This window comes from Pongo abelii, chromosome 19 (genome assembly GCF_028885655.2).
Source record: "Pongo abelii isolate AG06213 chromosome 19, NHGRI_mPonAbe1-v2.0_pri, whole genome shotgun sequence".
Lineage (NCBI taxonomy): Eukaryota > Metazoa > Chordata > Mammalia > Primates > Hominidae > Pongo > Pongo abelii.
The window spans coordinates 76712720-76727748 of NC_072004.2; the positions used below are offsets into that span (position 1 = coordinate 76712720).

Below are 15029 nucleotides of genomic sequence, written 5' to 3' on the forward strand. Positions count from 1 at the left end.
ACTTTGGGAGGCCAAGGCAGGAGGATCGCTTGAGTCCAGGACTTCTAGACCAGCCTGGGCAATATGGCGAAACCCCATCTCTACTAAAAATACAAAAAAGGCCGGGCACGGTGGCTCACACCTGTAATCCCAGCACTTTGGGAGGCCAAGGTAGGTGGATCACTTGAGTCCAGGACTTCTAGACCAGCCTGGCCAATATGGTGAAACCCTGCCTCTACTAAAAATACAAAAATTAGCCAGGTGTGGTGACAGGCGCCTGTAGTCCCAGCTACTCAGGAGGCTGAGGTGGGAGAATCACTTGAACCCGGGAGGTGGAGGTTGCAGTGAGCCGAGATCACGCCACTGCACTCCAGCCTGGGCAACAGAGCAAGACTCTGTCTCAAAAAAAAAAAAAAAAAAAAAAAAGCCAGGCATGGTGGTGCACACCTGTAATCCCAGCTACTTGGGAGGCTGAAGTGGGAGAATCACCTGAGCCCAGGAGGTCGAGGCTGCAGTGAGTGGAGATCATGCCACTGCACTCCAGCCTGGGCAACCAGAGTGAGACCTTGTCTCGAAAAAAACACAAAAACGTAAAACTGGGCTGCAGTGAGAGCTGGAGAGGCCTTCCAGAGAGCAGGGCCCCATTTTGACTCCTGTGGGCCCCTTCCTCTACTAAGAAAAAAAATTACATTTTCCACCTGTTGGTACAAAGCTGAATATATTACTATGTTAATATTTTCTTCCACCAAAAAGTTCTTTTTTTCTGATATTTTTTTTCCTGGAGTGCAGTGGCGTGATCTCAACTCACTGCAACCTCTGCCTCCCGGGTTCAAGCAGTTCTCATGCCTCAGCCTCCCAAGTAGCTGGGACTACAGGTGCACACCACCACACCCAGATAATTTTTTGTATTTTTAGCAGAGATGAGGTTTCACCATACTGGCCAGACTGGTCTCAAACTCCTGGCCTCAAGTGATCCGCCCTCCTCAGCCTCCCAAAGTGCTGGGATTACAGGCCTGGCCTGATTTTAAAAGAAATTAGAATAGTACTTTCATGGGTCCCTCAAAGTTTCATAGGCCCTGGGCACTGTGTCTAGTGGGTAAGTTGTCCTTGCCTGTCAGTTTTAAAGTTACTTGAACCTCACGTTGTTTTTTCAGTACTAGGAGTGAGAGGATTTTTGCTTATTTCTGGTTCTTGGCTGTGCTCTGGGTAGTTGAAATTGTTTAGCAGATTGTCCTCCAGGTAAGGAAGGCATTATTACTGGACATAGTGAATTCATGTTCTGGAAGGTCGGGGCCTAAAGGAGCAAAGTGGGCTCTGTAGGGTTAAATGAGGGCAGGGTATGGTGAGAAGGCAAATTTTGAAACATTGTGAACATAAGAGACAATTGCAAATTGGCAGAAAACTGGAGAAAGCATTTTAATAAACAGAAATGCTATGGATAAAAATCACAGAGGTAAAAATTAAATTAGAAAGGAGAATATTGACCTGATTAGAACACAGAGGTCAATTTAGGATATATCAAGCTAAAAGCTGAGATAGGTAGGGAAAATCTACTATGGATATAAGAGTGGGGAGTTTGGATTTGCTGGTTAATGTGTGGTCATCTTAGTTAAGTTTCTAATGAGAGAGCATGCACAGAACCCTTCCTTTAAGGTATTAAGAATACTATGGCATGGTCAGTGCAACTTTATCTTTTTTTTTTTTTTTTGGACACCAAGTTTTGCTCTTGTTGCCTGGGCTGGAGTGCAATGGCACGATTTCAGCTCGCTGCAACCTCCGCCTCCTGGGTTCAAGTGATTCTCCTACCTCAGCCCCACAAGTAGCTTGAATTACAGGCATGCACCACCACGCCCAGCTAATTTTTGTATTTTTAGTAGAGATGGGGTTTTACCATGTTGGCCAGGCTGGTCTTGAAATCCTGACCGTAGGTGATCTGCCCGCCTCAGTATCTTCTTAATTTATTTAACCTTTTCTCCTAAGAGCACAGAGGTCATTATTTCTAGATAATAAATCTCCCTAACTCAAATTAAGAGATCAGCCATTGCTGATATGGGGCTTGGCAAGAGTGGACCCCAAATCTAGTTTAAAATTACACAAATAAAAACAGTGGACCCCAAAGCATAGTGAAAATAGCAATGAGGCCTGAACTGTAGTTTCAGCTCCCTCACTGGACATGAGAGCCTCAGACAGATCACTTTACCTCTCACCCCAGGTTTCTCATCTGCAAAATGAGACAGAGAATGAGGGGGTTTGGGGGAATGAGGTAATCTTTAAGAGCTGCTCCCAATGTAAAATCTGATGATTCAGTATCTTTTTCACAAATTGGAATTAAATATCCTTTAATATCATGAAGTCTGCTTTTGCCTATAGTATTTTAAATTATTAAGGGTTGAGTTTCTCCTTTCATATTCAATCTGTATCATGAATTCCCCCCCTTATTGTCTTCTGTCCTGCCTGCAGCACCATGAGGATGGTTACAAAGAAGTAGACTAAGAATTTGCTTCAGGGTAAAATCTAATGGAGAGTTTAAGTATAGCTGCCTGCCTACTTGTGGCATGATTTATTTGAAACATCCTTCCTTTGGTATTCAGCTTAAACATTTAACTGCAAAAAAAAAAGAAAAGAAAAAGTTACAGGCATTTAAACAAGAGAAATCAGAAATGCATGCAAAGAGGCCCCATTCCTCTCCCTTCACTGTCTCTGGTTGCTTTTAATGGTAGTCGATCTTTTCACTTGGTTTGGCGAAATCAAGAGTTGTAGGAGATGTTAATAGTACTTGGTTTTGGTTTTGGTTGTTGTTGTTGTTTTGAGACGAAGTTTTGCTCTTGTTGCCCAGGCTGGAGTGCAGTGGCGCCATCTCGGCTCACTGCAACCTCCGCCTCCCAGGTTCAAGCGTTCTCCTGCCTCAGCCTCCTTAGTAGCTGGGATTACAGGCATGTGCCACCATGCCTGGCTAATTTAGTAGAGACAGCGTTTCACCATGTTGGTCAGGCTAGTCTCCAACTCCTGACCTCGTGATCCACCCGCCTCGACCTCCTGAAGTGTTGAGATTACAGGTGTGAGCCACTGCACTGGCCAATAGTACTTGTTATCTCACTAACTTAGGTTAATGACAGCTAATGAATCTTATCTTTCCTCTGCTAGAGAAGTCTGTGTTATCTAGTCAATAGCTAATCAATTGATTAAAAGAGATAAGCCAGCCTTTGGCACGAAGCATACATGCCACTCATTCTAGATTATTTTCTTTAAAATTTGTTACTATCAACACTTTGGGCTCAGAGATGTAGACTCTGAAATGATAGTTATTTTCCTTTTGGACACTTAATATAATGTGCATTTTTCTAGGACCAGAAAGTAATAATGAAGGAGTGATCTGCTACCCTTGAAAGCTATACTGGGATTATCATTCATTCAATGCATATTTATTAACTTTGCACTTTGTGCAAGGCAGTATGCTAGCCCTGGAAACATCAGTAAAGCCAAACCGACTTAAGTCCTGTCCTGATGAAGGAGGACTAGCAAGAAATACAGTAAATATAGTAAGTATATAGTATGTAAAAGGCAATCCAAACTGGAGGAGGAAAAGGGCAGGATAAGGGTTGGGGAGTTGCAGTTTTAAATGGAGGTACATGGGGATTGAGTTGGCCTGTGGAAAAGCTGACATTCAGGCAGGTCCTTGACTTGGAGGGAAAGGCCTGTGTGGCTATGGAAGGGAAGAGCATTCCAGGCAGAGGAATCCTGTGTGCCAGGCATGCCATGCTGAGTACTGCAGGGGCACAGATGGATGATACGTGGTTTCTACCATCGGGGAGTTGACAGGCTAGAAACAAGATTCTGGCTTGAAGATAAATGCAGAGAAGCACTATGGCAAGGTAGAATTTTTCTAAGGGTCTCTGTTGAATAATACAAGCTAAGAAAATATGAAAAATTATTCCTATTTCAAGAATGAAGCCAGGTTAAGTGATAGACCAAAGGACCTCTACGAGGAAAGCTTCTCACTCTTGGCTCTGAGCCGATTTCCTCCTCAGAAGTTGTTGCCTCTCCCTGAGGCCCCACACTGCCATGAGTCCTTCTGACTCTCCATGAGTCACCCCACTGCCATGACTCCTTCGGAGGGGGTGTCTGACCTTTTGCTTCAGGACTCTTCTGGGCCTCACAGTAACCCTTGTGAAGCTGAAGATGGGAGCTCTCATCTTCCCTAACCCAGAGCCAACCTTGGCCTCTCTGTGTCATTTGCTGCCAGTGCCCTGTGTTTGTTTTTGGGAAGAGAGGGATTTTCAGGCATCCCGCCCCTCACCCACCTGACCTAACCGTGTGGATTCCTGACACCACAGGCAGAGGACTGTTCTTCAGGTTCCTCTGAAGCCCACCTGTTCAGATGCTTGCTTCTTTTCCTTCTTGCCTGTTCTGACTGTGATGACAGAGACCCCGCCTCAGCAATCTCCACCTCACACTCCATTCTCATAAGTAGGTAGAATTTTCTCATCCCATATTTACGGTTGAGGAGGAGACAGATTCTAAGAAGTTAAATAATCTACCCCAAATCACACAGCTGTGAGTGATGGGGCCTCTACTTCTGTTGCACCAAGCTACCTGTCCATCAGGGGACTTGCCTCACCATTGCTTTCTGCCAGCCCTGGGCTTGCCTTAAAAAGGACATCATATGCATAAGACACTGGTTAAAAGGTGCAGCATGGTCCCTGGAGATGCTCACTCTTACAACTGGCCTGTCTTTGGGGCAGCAGCTCCTCACAGGCCCCTAAGAGGTAGACCTCCTGCCTGTGGCTGCCAGGACCCTCTTCTCCATCACAGGTCTTCCTCCTCAAGAACCTTCTCTGGTTTCCTGTTGCTTTTTATATTAAATATTTCCCTTAGTTTAGCATCCCGAGTCTGCCTTTTGCTGATTATTCCCTCCCCGTGTCTGCAAACAACTTCATTTTCAGCCTTGGTGCTCTGGCTCAGCTGCTTCTACCACACACATAGGATTTAGGCGCATTCAGGACCTGTCCCTTCTTTTCAAGGGCCTTGCCAGTGCCTACTTGTTGTCATTGTCTTTGCAGTACTACAGATAACCTTCCTAGATAACCCCACTCCAGGAAACTGTCCCCATATGCCGGGTGCCCTCCGCCATGATTAGTTTGTATTTGCAAGTGTGTTACTTGGTTGTGTTCCCTGAATATTTATTTGGTTTTCCCAGCTAAATTGTAACTTATTTGAAGGCACAAACCAAATCTCATAATTCTATTAAGTACCTAAAAGGAGTAAATTATTGTTAATGCTCCAATTGGCTAATGTCTATTTCATATTTTACTTACCAGATTTACAAATGCTTAATATTCTGAAATATTTCACTCTCATTTACAAAAACATCAGATTCTAATAAGCAGAAAATAAAGTTTAATGCCCCCAGCACATAGCAGTTTTGAGTTGCACTTTTAAACTCACTTCTTAATCCATTTCAGGGTTTTCAATTGTTCACAGTTAATTCTTCTTACCAAGGGTGTATTACACTTGCTCAGCATTGAATGATATGGAAAGAATGGCCTTTCTTTCCTGCATAACTGACTTTACTTTTGTTCATAGGTTGAAATCAGCCCTTCCATTTCACTGCAGTATTATATTAGTGGCATTTTTATTTAGGGAAGAAAAAAAAAGCTTTCTTCCACATGAACTTTTGTTACAAATCAGTTTATTGGGTCCAATCAATGGGCAAGACCTATGAAAGGGTGTGGATTATCTGGTTGGTCCTTTGTGTGGCAAAAGGCTTAGATGCTGCTTAGTACTCGCTCATTCTTCATCATGTAAAGAAGTGTTTTTTTTGAAGGATCAACACCTGACTGAGCCCTGCCTTTTTCATGGAAATGTTTTCACCTGAGTTGCTGCTTATGGTACTAAGAATTAGTTAACTAATACTTATTTAACCTTGGAACAATGTTTATCATAATCCGATTGGCAGATAGTCATTTTACTTAGGCTTTTTCTTTATAGCATCAGGACTAGCAAATCTCAGTAAAGAGTATGCTGGGAGCAATTTCTTTTTTCCCAAATAGGTTATCACTCTGCTTTTTTTTGCTTTCCGTCAAGGGGCACGTTTGGGCACTGTGGACATTAAGACTGGTGGCCACATTAGGAAGGTGGAGGTCCCCTCTTGGGTTGAGCACCGCTTTTATTTTTCAAGCTGCGTCCCCATTTCATGCTGCTGGCAGCGTTTCCTTCAGACGAACCCCACGCCGTTTATCACTTTAATACATTCAGGGCTGTTTTTCACGAGAAAGCTTCCTTACGAGCACTACCACTAATTGATACGCAAAATGGCCCAGCACAATTTAATAATTTGGTAATGTTTTCAATGTTTTCTTAAAGATGACGCTTTACAAGTCAAGACCCGAACTTGCCTGGGTCATGACCTCTTTGCAGTGTTTGGAGTCTTGTTAAACAAGAAGGAAAGCAAAACATAAATTAGCGTCTCCAGTATAAGTTGCTCTACATTTCCCAATCTTTCAACACTTTGAAGAGCATAGTCACTGTTAATGTAAGAGAATATCTCATGAGGAAACTGGCAGTGATTTTAAAAGTCCGGCTTTCTGGAATGAGTAAGAAGCTTCTTCCTCAGTGCCACTCTTCTAGGGCCAACATTGTCCTTTGTGAGAGACGAGCAAGATGAGGAGGTTTGCATTATGGACTATGGGACATTAAAAAGCTAAAAAAGAGAAGTAACAGTTACCTTTAATCATACTGAGGACATATCAGCATGTGTGGCCTTTGGCATCTGTTAGCCTTTAGGGCTATGTTCCCAAGTTTGCCATTAGAATTTAGTATTAAAAAATACTTTAAATATAACAGCACCACTTTTTGTTATAGTAAAAACGTATGTTTTTACTCGACTGTAATTACCGCAACACCCCAGCTTTTGTTGTTCTTTTGCCCTTGGACTTACGTATTTCTGTTCCTCTGGCTTAGAATGTCCTTCCCCTTCATCTTCCTAATCAACCTACTCATTCCTTAAGACTCAACCCATGTATCATCTCCTCCAGAAAAAGCTTTCTCTGCCACGTGTTTCTTCCCTCTACCTGACATCCTTGTGCGTTATACCTCCACCTTTCCATATTGTATTATAATTATCTATTTTGCATCTGTCTTTCTGTGGAAGGTCTGTTGCATATTCATCTAGGAACTTGGTAAATGTCTGATGATAAGCATTTGATTTTTTCCTAGTTGATTCCTCAAATAATAATAATGAGTACCCTTTAATCTAAATACTCACAGGTGTACTTCTATCTCATATTCTTTGCACAGTCATCTGTTAAGCTAATGGCTAATTGTACCAGAGGGTCTCAACTTTGTTTCTTTGATCTGCATTGGTTTATGGTGGTACATTGCCCATTCTTGGCACAGCAGGTGGATAAAAACAATGAGTAACATTGAGAAAGGCTAACGTGTCTTATTGACAGTAGTGGTGCAATGTTTACCAAACCCAAATTGAAATTGTTTTGGTTTCTTAAAATCTTTTCCCGATAGCCCATTTATTTTAATGTTCTGAATTTCTAAGATCTGTGTATAGGTTCAATGATCAGTCTTTACTGAAGACATATCTATGGACTGAGTGTGTATTATAAATCTAGTGACATAAGTTTAAAACTTATTCCTCTTTCATTTTCCAAGTAAACTTTTTTAGTAATGTGTTTTTCTTTGTAAAGACAGGCAGTACATGATTTGGGTCTGGATCTGGTTTCCAGTCTTGGCTCCATCATGTATTGGTTATTTGGCCTTGAACACAAATGACTTATATCTGTGAGATTCAATAGCTTCATCAGTAAAATGGGGATAGTAGTAGTACTGAATTTTCATGATTATAATGAAAATTAATTGAGAGACTGATCTGGAGAGGTGCCATACTACAAAGAGGATTAAGTGGAGGTATCCCTATTAAATGGCGAGATACCCAGAAACATTACCGTCGACTCCAGTATGCTGGCAACGAGGCTTTATAGTCTTTGGGAAGGAGACTGGAAGATTCTTCTCTGGGAAAAATTTACACATACTGACCTTTGAGGGACCCCCAATAATCAGCCAGGTCTTACCTGATCATCCTATAGTGAAGCCCCCGGACACAGAATTTCCATTCATAGTTTAGCTCTTAAATATGAATAGCTGTCCAGCAATCACCAGACACTTGAGGAAAGCCTCCAGAAAACAAATTGGAAAAAGGGGCAAGTCATAGGAAACAGACAAAACAAGGAACAGAAGAAAACGTCATTTTTGCAATCTGTAATATTCACAAGTTTGTTTTTTGAGACAGAGTCTCACTTTGTCACCCAGGCAGGAGTGCAGTGGTGCCATCTCGGCTCACTCCAGCCTCAAACTCCTTGGCTCAAGCGATCTTCTCACCTCAGGCTCCCAAGTAGCTAGGACTACAGGCATTTGCCACCACACCCGGCTAATTTTGGTATTTTTGTCGAGATGAGGTTTCGCCATGTTACCTAGACAGGTCTCAAACTCCTGGGCTTAAGCGATCTGTCCATCTCGGCCTCCCAAAGTGCTGGGATTACAGGTATGAGCCACCGGCCTCAGAGATCTAAAACAAGATGTTGTATTTTAATTGCACAGGATGCAGTTAAAAAAGAAAACATTCAGAAAACAAGAAGAGCTCTTAGAACTGAAAAATAAGTTAGTGTAAAGGTTGGAAGATAAAATTGATACTAACCTGAAAAGTATTAGAAAGAGAAATAAAAACTAAGAGTAAAAAAATAAGAAAATTAGAAGATTAGTCCTAGAGGATCAGTATCCAACTAAGAGATTCCCAGTGGGTGATACAGAGAAAATGAATGGGAGTAAATCTCAAGGAAATGTATTTCCTAGAACTGAATGATTGGAATTTCCAGTTTAGAAAGAAGGAATCTAGTGCCAGCAAAATGAGTATAGAAAGAACCATCTTAGGATATGTAGTTTTCAAATTGCAGAACATAGGAATGAAGAAAAGATTCTGAAAGTTTTGTATTAAAAAGGTTAGAAACAAAAGATCAAAGATCAGATAGCATTTGTCTTTTAGCCTTCAGTGCCTTCAAAATTGTGATAAAAAAATTATTTCTAACCTTTTTATTTATTTATTTATTTTTTTGAGATGGAGTTTCGCTCTTGTTGCCCAGGCTGGAGTGCAATGGCGTGATCTCGGCTCGGCTTACTGCAACTTCTGACTCTTGGGTTCAAGCATTCTCCTACCTCAGCCTCCCAAGTAGCTGGGATTACAGGCACGTGCCACCATGCCCAGCTAATTTTGTATTTTTAGTAGAGATGGGGTTTCACCATGTTGGTCAGGCTGGTCTCAAACTCCTGAACCTCAGGTGATCCACCTGCCTCGGCCTCCCACAGCACTGAAATTATAGGCATGAGCCACCGCACCTGGCCTCTAACCTTATTTTTTACAACTAGCCAAACTATTAAGACAAAGGATACAATATTAAGGCTAGAATAAAGGTATTTCCAGACATGCAAGGTCTTTAAAATTTTACCTCCCTCACTCTTTCTGAGGAAGCTTTTGGGTAGATGCAGCACAGACAAGGGAATAGATGAGGAAAAGGAAGGCTGGGATACAGGGAATCTAACAGAAGAGAGAGGAAAGCTCCAGAACTACAGCTGTGCCCCAGGCCTAGAGAGTCATCGCTTCAGATTGAACTGTGAACACAGAGGACTCCTGGAGGGGAATTTCTTCAAGAACACAACTTTAAACTATGTAATGTGTTTGAACATACTGAAAGGACACTTGTGATTGTGTTTAGAGACAAACTTGTGACAAGTACCTGGTAAACTAAGCAAAGGGAAGAAAGGCAATTAACTCCAGTAAAACAAAATGTTGTTCAAGAAAGGAAATTGAATAGTACTCTGCATGGCCTACCTGTAAACCACATTTGTATAAACATAATAAATACTGAATATAGATTTAACTAAAGACTGTGAAATAACTGTATTGGAAGGATTTAAAAAGGGGCATGTGGTGGGGGAAGGGAGGTAGTGCAAAATTAATAATAAATCCCCATCTTCCATGGTAGGAAGTTAGTAAATCATATTTAAAGCTGAAAACAAAAATCTAAAACTAGTAATGTAACATTATTATTTGAAGATAAGGAAGTAAATATAAGAAGAAAAGCCAAGAGAACTGAAAATGGTTGCCTTTGAAGAAAGGGAACTGAGAATGGTAGCATAAGCCTGGCATAGTTTTTAAACTTTTTTTTTTTTTAATATTTTGGGGTTAAAAGTAAAAATGAAAAATATTAAATGTGACAGTTATGGAAAGCACTTTAGCCCATGCCTTTTACAGTTCACTGTTGCATAAATATAAACTCTTATTACCCTGCTCCTTCTAAAAAGTGTACTAAAGCCTTGTAAAGCCAGCGCCACATACTTTCTATTCATTTCATCTTTTTTTCCCCAATTCCCACCATACATGTGCCATGTTGGCTCTGAGGAAGGAATTACATACATACACGTCAGTATCTTTCCATTTGGTTTGTGTATCTTCCTGATTTACTAATCCATTGTTTTATTGATGTGAATGAGAAGGAGCTGTTCACATGTTGCCACTTTCTGAATCATGTTGTTGGTACCTTTTTTCAGGATTTTCAGGAAAATCCTGAATTGTTTTCTTCTGTTTTGCCTAATCATTTGCATCGGCAAGATTAAATAAATGGCTTTTGCAAATTGTGTTCAAGCTTACTGTAGTTTCCTAATTAGTCTTATTATGTACATTTTAACACATTTTCTCCCTATGATCAGGGCCGCAAGCTTCTTATCATTGGGACCACTAGCCGCAAAGATGTCCTTCAGGAGATGGAAATGCTTAACGCTTTCAGCACCACCATCCACGTGCCCAACATTGCCACAGGAGAGCAGCTGTTGGAAGCTTTGGAGGTAAAAATGAGTCAATGGATTGCACACTGTTTATAAGAAAGGAATTGAGGCTGAAATAAGTAGTACCACGTTATACCTGGTGTTTGGTTTTTATGCTAATCTGGAACATGGGACCCGGGGATATTACAGGTTGTGTATACCTTATCCAAAATGCCTGGGACTAGGCCAGGCACGGTGGCTCATGCCTGTAATCCCAGCACTTTGGGAGGCTGGGGCGGGTGGATCACTTGAGGTCAGGAGTTCGAGACCAGCCTGGCCAACATGGCAAAACCCTGTCTCTACTAAAAATACAAAAATCAGCTGGGCATGGTGGCGGGCACCTGTAGTCCCAGCTACTCAGGAGGCTAAAGCAGGAGAATCTCTTGAACCCAGGAGGTGGAGGTTGCAGTGAGCCAAGATTGTGCCACTGCACTCCAGTCTGGGTGAGGGAGCAAAACTCTAACAACAACAAAAAATGCCTAGGACCAGAAGTGTTTCAGATTTCAGATTTTTTCAGATTTTGGAATATTGCATTATATTTAGGTTGAGCATCTCTAATCTGGAAATCTGAAATGCTTCAGTGAGCATTTCCTTTGACTGTCATGTTGGCATTCAAAAAGTTTCTGATTTTGGAGCATTTTAGATTTCAGACTTTTGGATTAGGGATACTCAACCTGTACCTCCAGTTGTTTTCAGGAATTAGAGGAGAAAGATGAATATACATGACAGTGAGTTAATTTCCCATTCCTCAATGTAGGCAGCTACAAACTGCCAGGAATTAATTGCTCTATATCCAGCATGAGTGATGTATATAGATTACTTGGACCAGAAACTTGAATGGGTGGTAGTGTAGGGGTAAGGTAATCACTGTATAGAAAAATTAACCATAGTGGCTTTTAGCACATTTCCTTGCATTTAGTAAGTTGGAACAATGATTAAAGCCTTAAAAATGTCAAAAAAAAAAAAAAAAAAAAGCTACAGAAGTAAAAGGAACTTTATTAACAAGTTTAGAAATAGAAATGTTTTCTTAATTTTTTGAACATGACAGTCATTTTTAAAAAAGAATGTTCTTCATTTAACTTTTAATATCAATATTCACAAGTAACTTGGTGAGCTCTATTGGAAAATATTATCTACTGAGTTGTTCAGCAGTGGTAGAGTCAGTAAAGCTTCTTAAAGGCCCCCAACAAAATTGAAATTTATCTATATGATAAATGTTTTCAGGTTACCCATGTACACAGCTTTTGTGCAGAAGCTGGGTAAGAGAATTAAAGGTAGTTTGCTTTGACACATACAGATTGTTCCTAGAAAAGAATGTTAAAAATTTTAACTTATATTTATTACGTATTGGAGCTATTTTTTTCCCCAGCAAATATAAGTTACATAGCAGTCCATAAGAAAACAGGGTTTAAGATACCAGTTTTCACTTTCATGATTGCACCTAATGGGTTTAGGAAGGTGAAGGTCAGACTGGATTTTAAAATAGGAGAGAATTCTATCAACTTGAACAGTTAGGTAGTTCTTATCACTCTTCTTTTAAAGGTAAATAGAGTTAACCAATGTTGATGTGTTCACTGTAAAAGTGCTTTGATTATTGTTTATTGTTTTTGTAGCTTTTGGGCAACTTCAAGGATAAGGAACGCACCACAATTGCACAGCAAGTCAAAGGGAAGAAGGTCTGGATAGGAATCAAGAAGTTACTAATGCTGATCGAGATGTCCCTACAGGTAAGGTACTTCCTTCTCCATATGACTCAGACAGAACAAAGCTTCAGGACACACCAGGAGGGTTCAGTATTTCCTTTGCCAAGGTTTTAATTAATTTAAGTTTTCATTTTCTTATGTTATTTCCAAACTTAATTTGGTATTAGTAGCCTGCTTCTGAGATTGATCACTTAACATTACTTTTTAACTTCTTAAAATTCAAAAATGGAAGGAAAGATTATAAAGTTAGTTTTAATTTAGGGAGCCACTAGATCTTAGAACTAGAAAAGACTTCAAAGAGCAGTCATTCTTCTGCCGCCTCATTTTGGAGATGAGGATACTATGTGAGCCACAGGCTGTCAGTGAATTATCCAAGATCACATCACCAGGTTATTGATGGAGAAGAGATGGTGTTGCACCTCAAGTCAGTAAGCGACCGCACATATACCAAATGGTGTCTGGGAGACTGTTTTAAGGGACAAGTTAATTAAGTTGTGCAGTCTAGACTTGGGATCTGTATATTTGTCCCTGGCTGGGCTCCTAGAAATTTCATGCAAACTACTGTAGGGTTGAAGCATCCAGAATCACATAGAAAACTGAGCCCCAGGGTGCTGCCTGGGCAAAGACAGATGAAACTTCTTTGGGACTTTCTCATATCTCCTGGCAACTTACCTTTCTTCTTTTTAGAACTCCACCCTTCCATGTGCCCATGCTGTGTCTTCTTGTCCTTATCTGACATACTAGGTAGCTGATAAATATCTCCCTATCAAGCCCTACGAGTTCAGAGACCTTGGCTCTTACTATTGAGTCCACAGCCCCTGGAACAGAGCCAACACATACGAAGGTGCTCAGTAAACTTTTATTATTATTATTATTTTGAGACAGGGTCTCGCTCTGTCTCCCAGGCTGGAATGCAGTGCCATGATCATGGCTTACTGCAGTTTTGACCTCCCAGGCTCAAGCGATCCTCCCGTCTCAGCCTCCCAAGTAGCTGGGACTACCAGCGTGTGCTACCACACTCAACTAATTTTTGTATTTTTTGTAGAAGCATGGTTTCACTATGTTGCCCAGGCTGGTCTTGAACTCCTGAGCTCAAGTAATCCATCTGCCTCAGCCTCCCAGAGTGCTGGGATTACAGGCATGCACCACTATGCCTGGCCCCCGGTAACTTTTTTTCTTTTTTTTTCTTTTGAGACGGAGTCTCGCTCTGTTGCCCAGGCTTGAGTAGTGGCATGATCTCAGCTCACTGCAACTTCCACCTCCCAGGTTCAAGGGATTCTCCTGCCTCGGCCTCCTGAGCAGCTGGGATTACAGGCGCCCACCCACCATGCCTGGCTAATTTTTTGTATTTTTAGTAGAGATGGGTTTTCACCATGTTGGCCAAGCCGGTCTCGATCTCCTGACCTCAGGTGATCCGCCCGCCTTGGCCTCCCAAAATGTTGGGATTACAGGCGTGAGCCACTGCGCCCAGCCAGTAAACTTCTGTTGGATGAATAACTGTAAATTCATTCTGGTTCTAGGTGGACAGAGTGGCTGTATTCTAGGCATCATGTGTTACTTACTGATGGTCCTGCATTCTGCTAGTGTGGGCAGTGAGCGGCAGAGGTGAAGTTTCTGTTTCACAGTTACATCTGAAATAGGCTCTTGGACCAATAGCAAATTGGAAACATGAAGTGAATGCTTTTTAATCCTCTCTGGTAAATTTATCTGAAAATAAAATTTTTGTGGCTTTCAGAAATCTAATTTAATCTACTGAGCTTTCAGTTGGACTATTTTTAAGTCAATTAATTTATTTTCCATTATGAGCCATAAATTAAAATTACAGACTAACCACTTTGTTTAGACTTATTCTTGGTAAAAGTGCAAATACAGGTGTATTGGCTCTTTCCTTGAAAAAAAGATAAATCTGTCAGATTGTCAGCTCCTTTTTTTTTAAGTTTCAGTATAATTTTTTTTCAATAATTGCATAGAAGAAACTATGTGGATTTTTTCCCCAACCCTCATCCCTTTCCCTTCCTTTGATGCCTGCACGTCAGTGATCAAGTTAATGCTTCTTATGCATGTGGGGTAGAGAGTGAGAGTGGGGCACTCAGGCCTAATCTTCAGCGACTGACATTTCATAGGCCTCTGAGTTTGAACTCCTTCATGTCAAATGGATTTCGTGCAGCTGAGTGAATTCTCTTTAGATCTGCCTTAGAGAGGCTGAGCCTAAGTGAAGAGGCATGTAGTTTTGTAGAATATAAGTCATGTTACCTCTCTGTTCACTACATGCGATTCTGTTAAAACTTGCACAGAGCCGAGGATCTGCTCTGACTGGATGTCACCTGAGGGAATAAAGTCATTTATCTAGATTACTTTTTTCCTCCCTTTCTCCTGACTTTTAATTCCATAGCTACAGGCAAGTCAGTAAGTTGTTGCTCACACATATTAAATATATTTAATGGGCAAAGAACTGCAAGTACC

At 41.1% G+C, this 15029-nt stretch overlaps 1 protein-coding gene across 1 annotated transcript in view; it reads left to right on the forward strand.

Annotated features, from left to right (window-relative positions):
• The window catches only part of NSF (N-ethylmaleimide sensitive factor, vesicle fusing ATPase), a 165991-nt gene that overhangs the window by 147626 nt on the left and 3336 nt on the right, over positions 1-15029 (forward strand). The window contains 2 exon segments of the mRNA NM_001133578.1: positions 10750-10884; positions 12477-12590. Coding sequence (NP_001127050.1) covers positions 10750-10884; positions 12477-12590 — 249 coding nt within the window.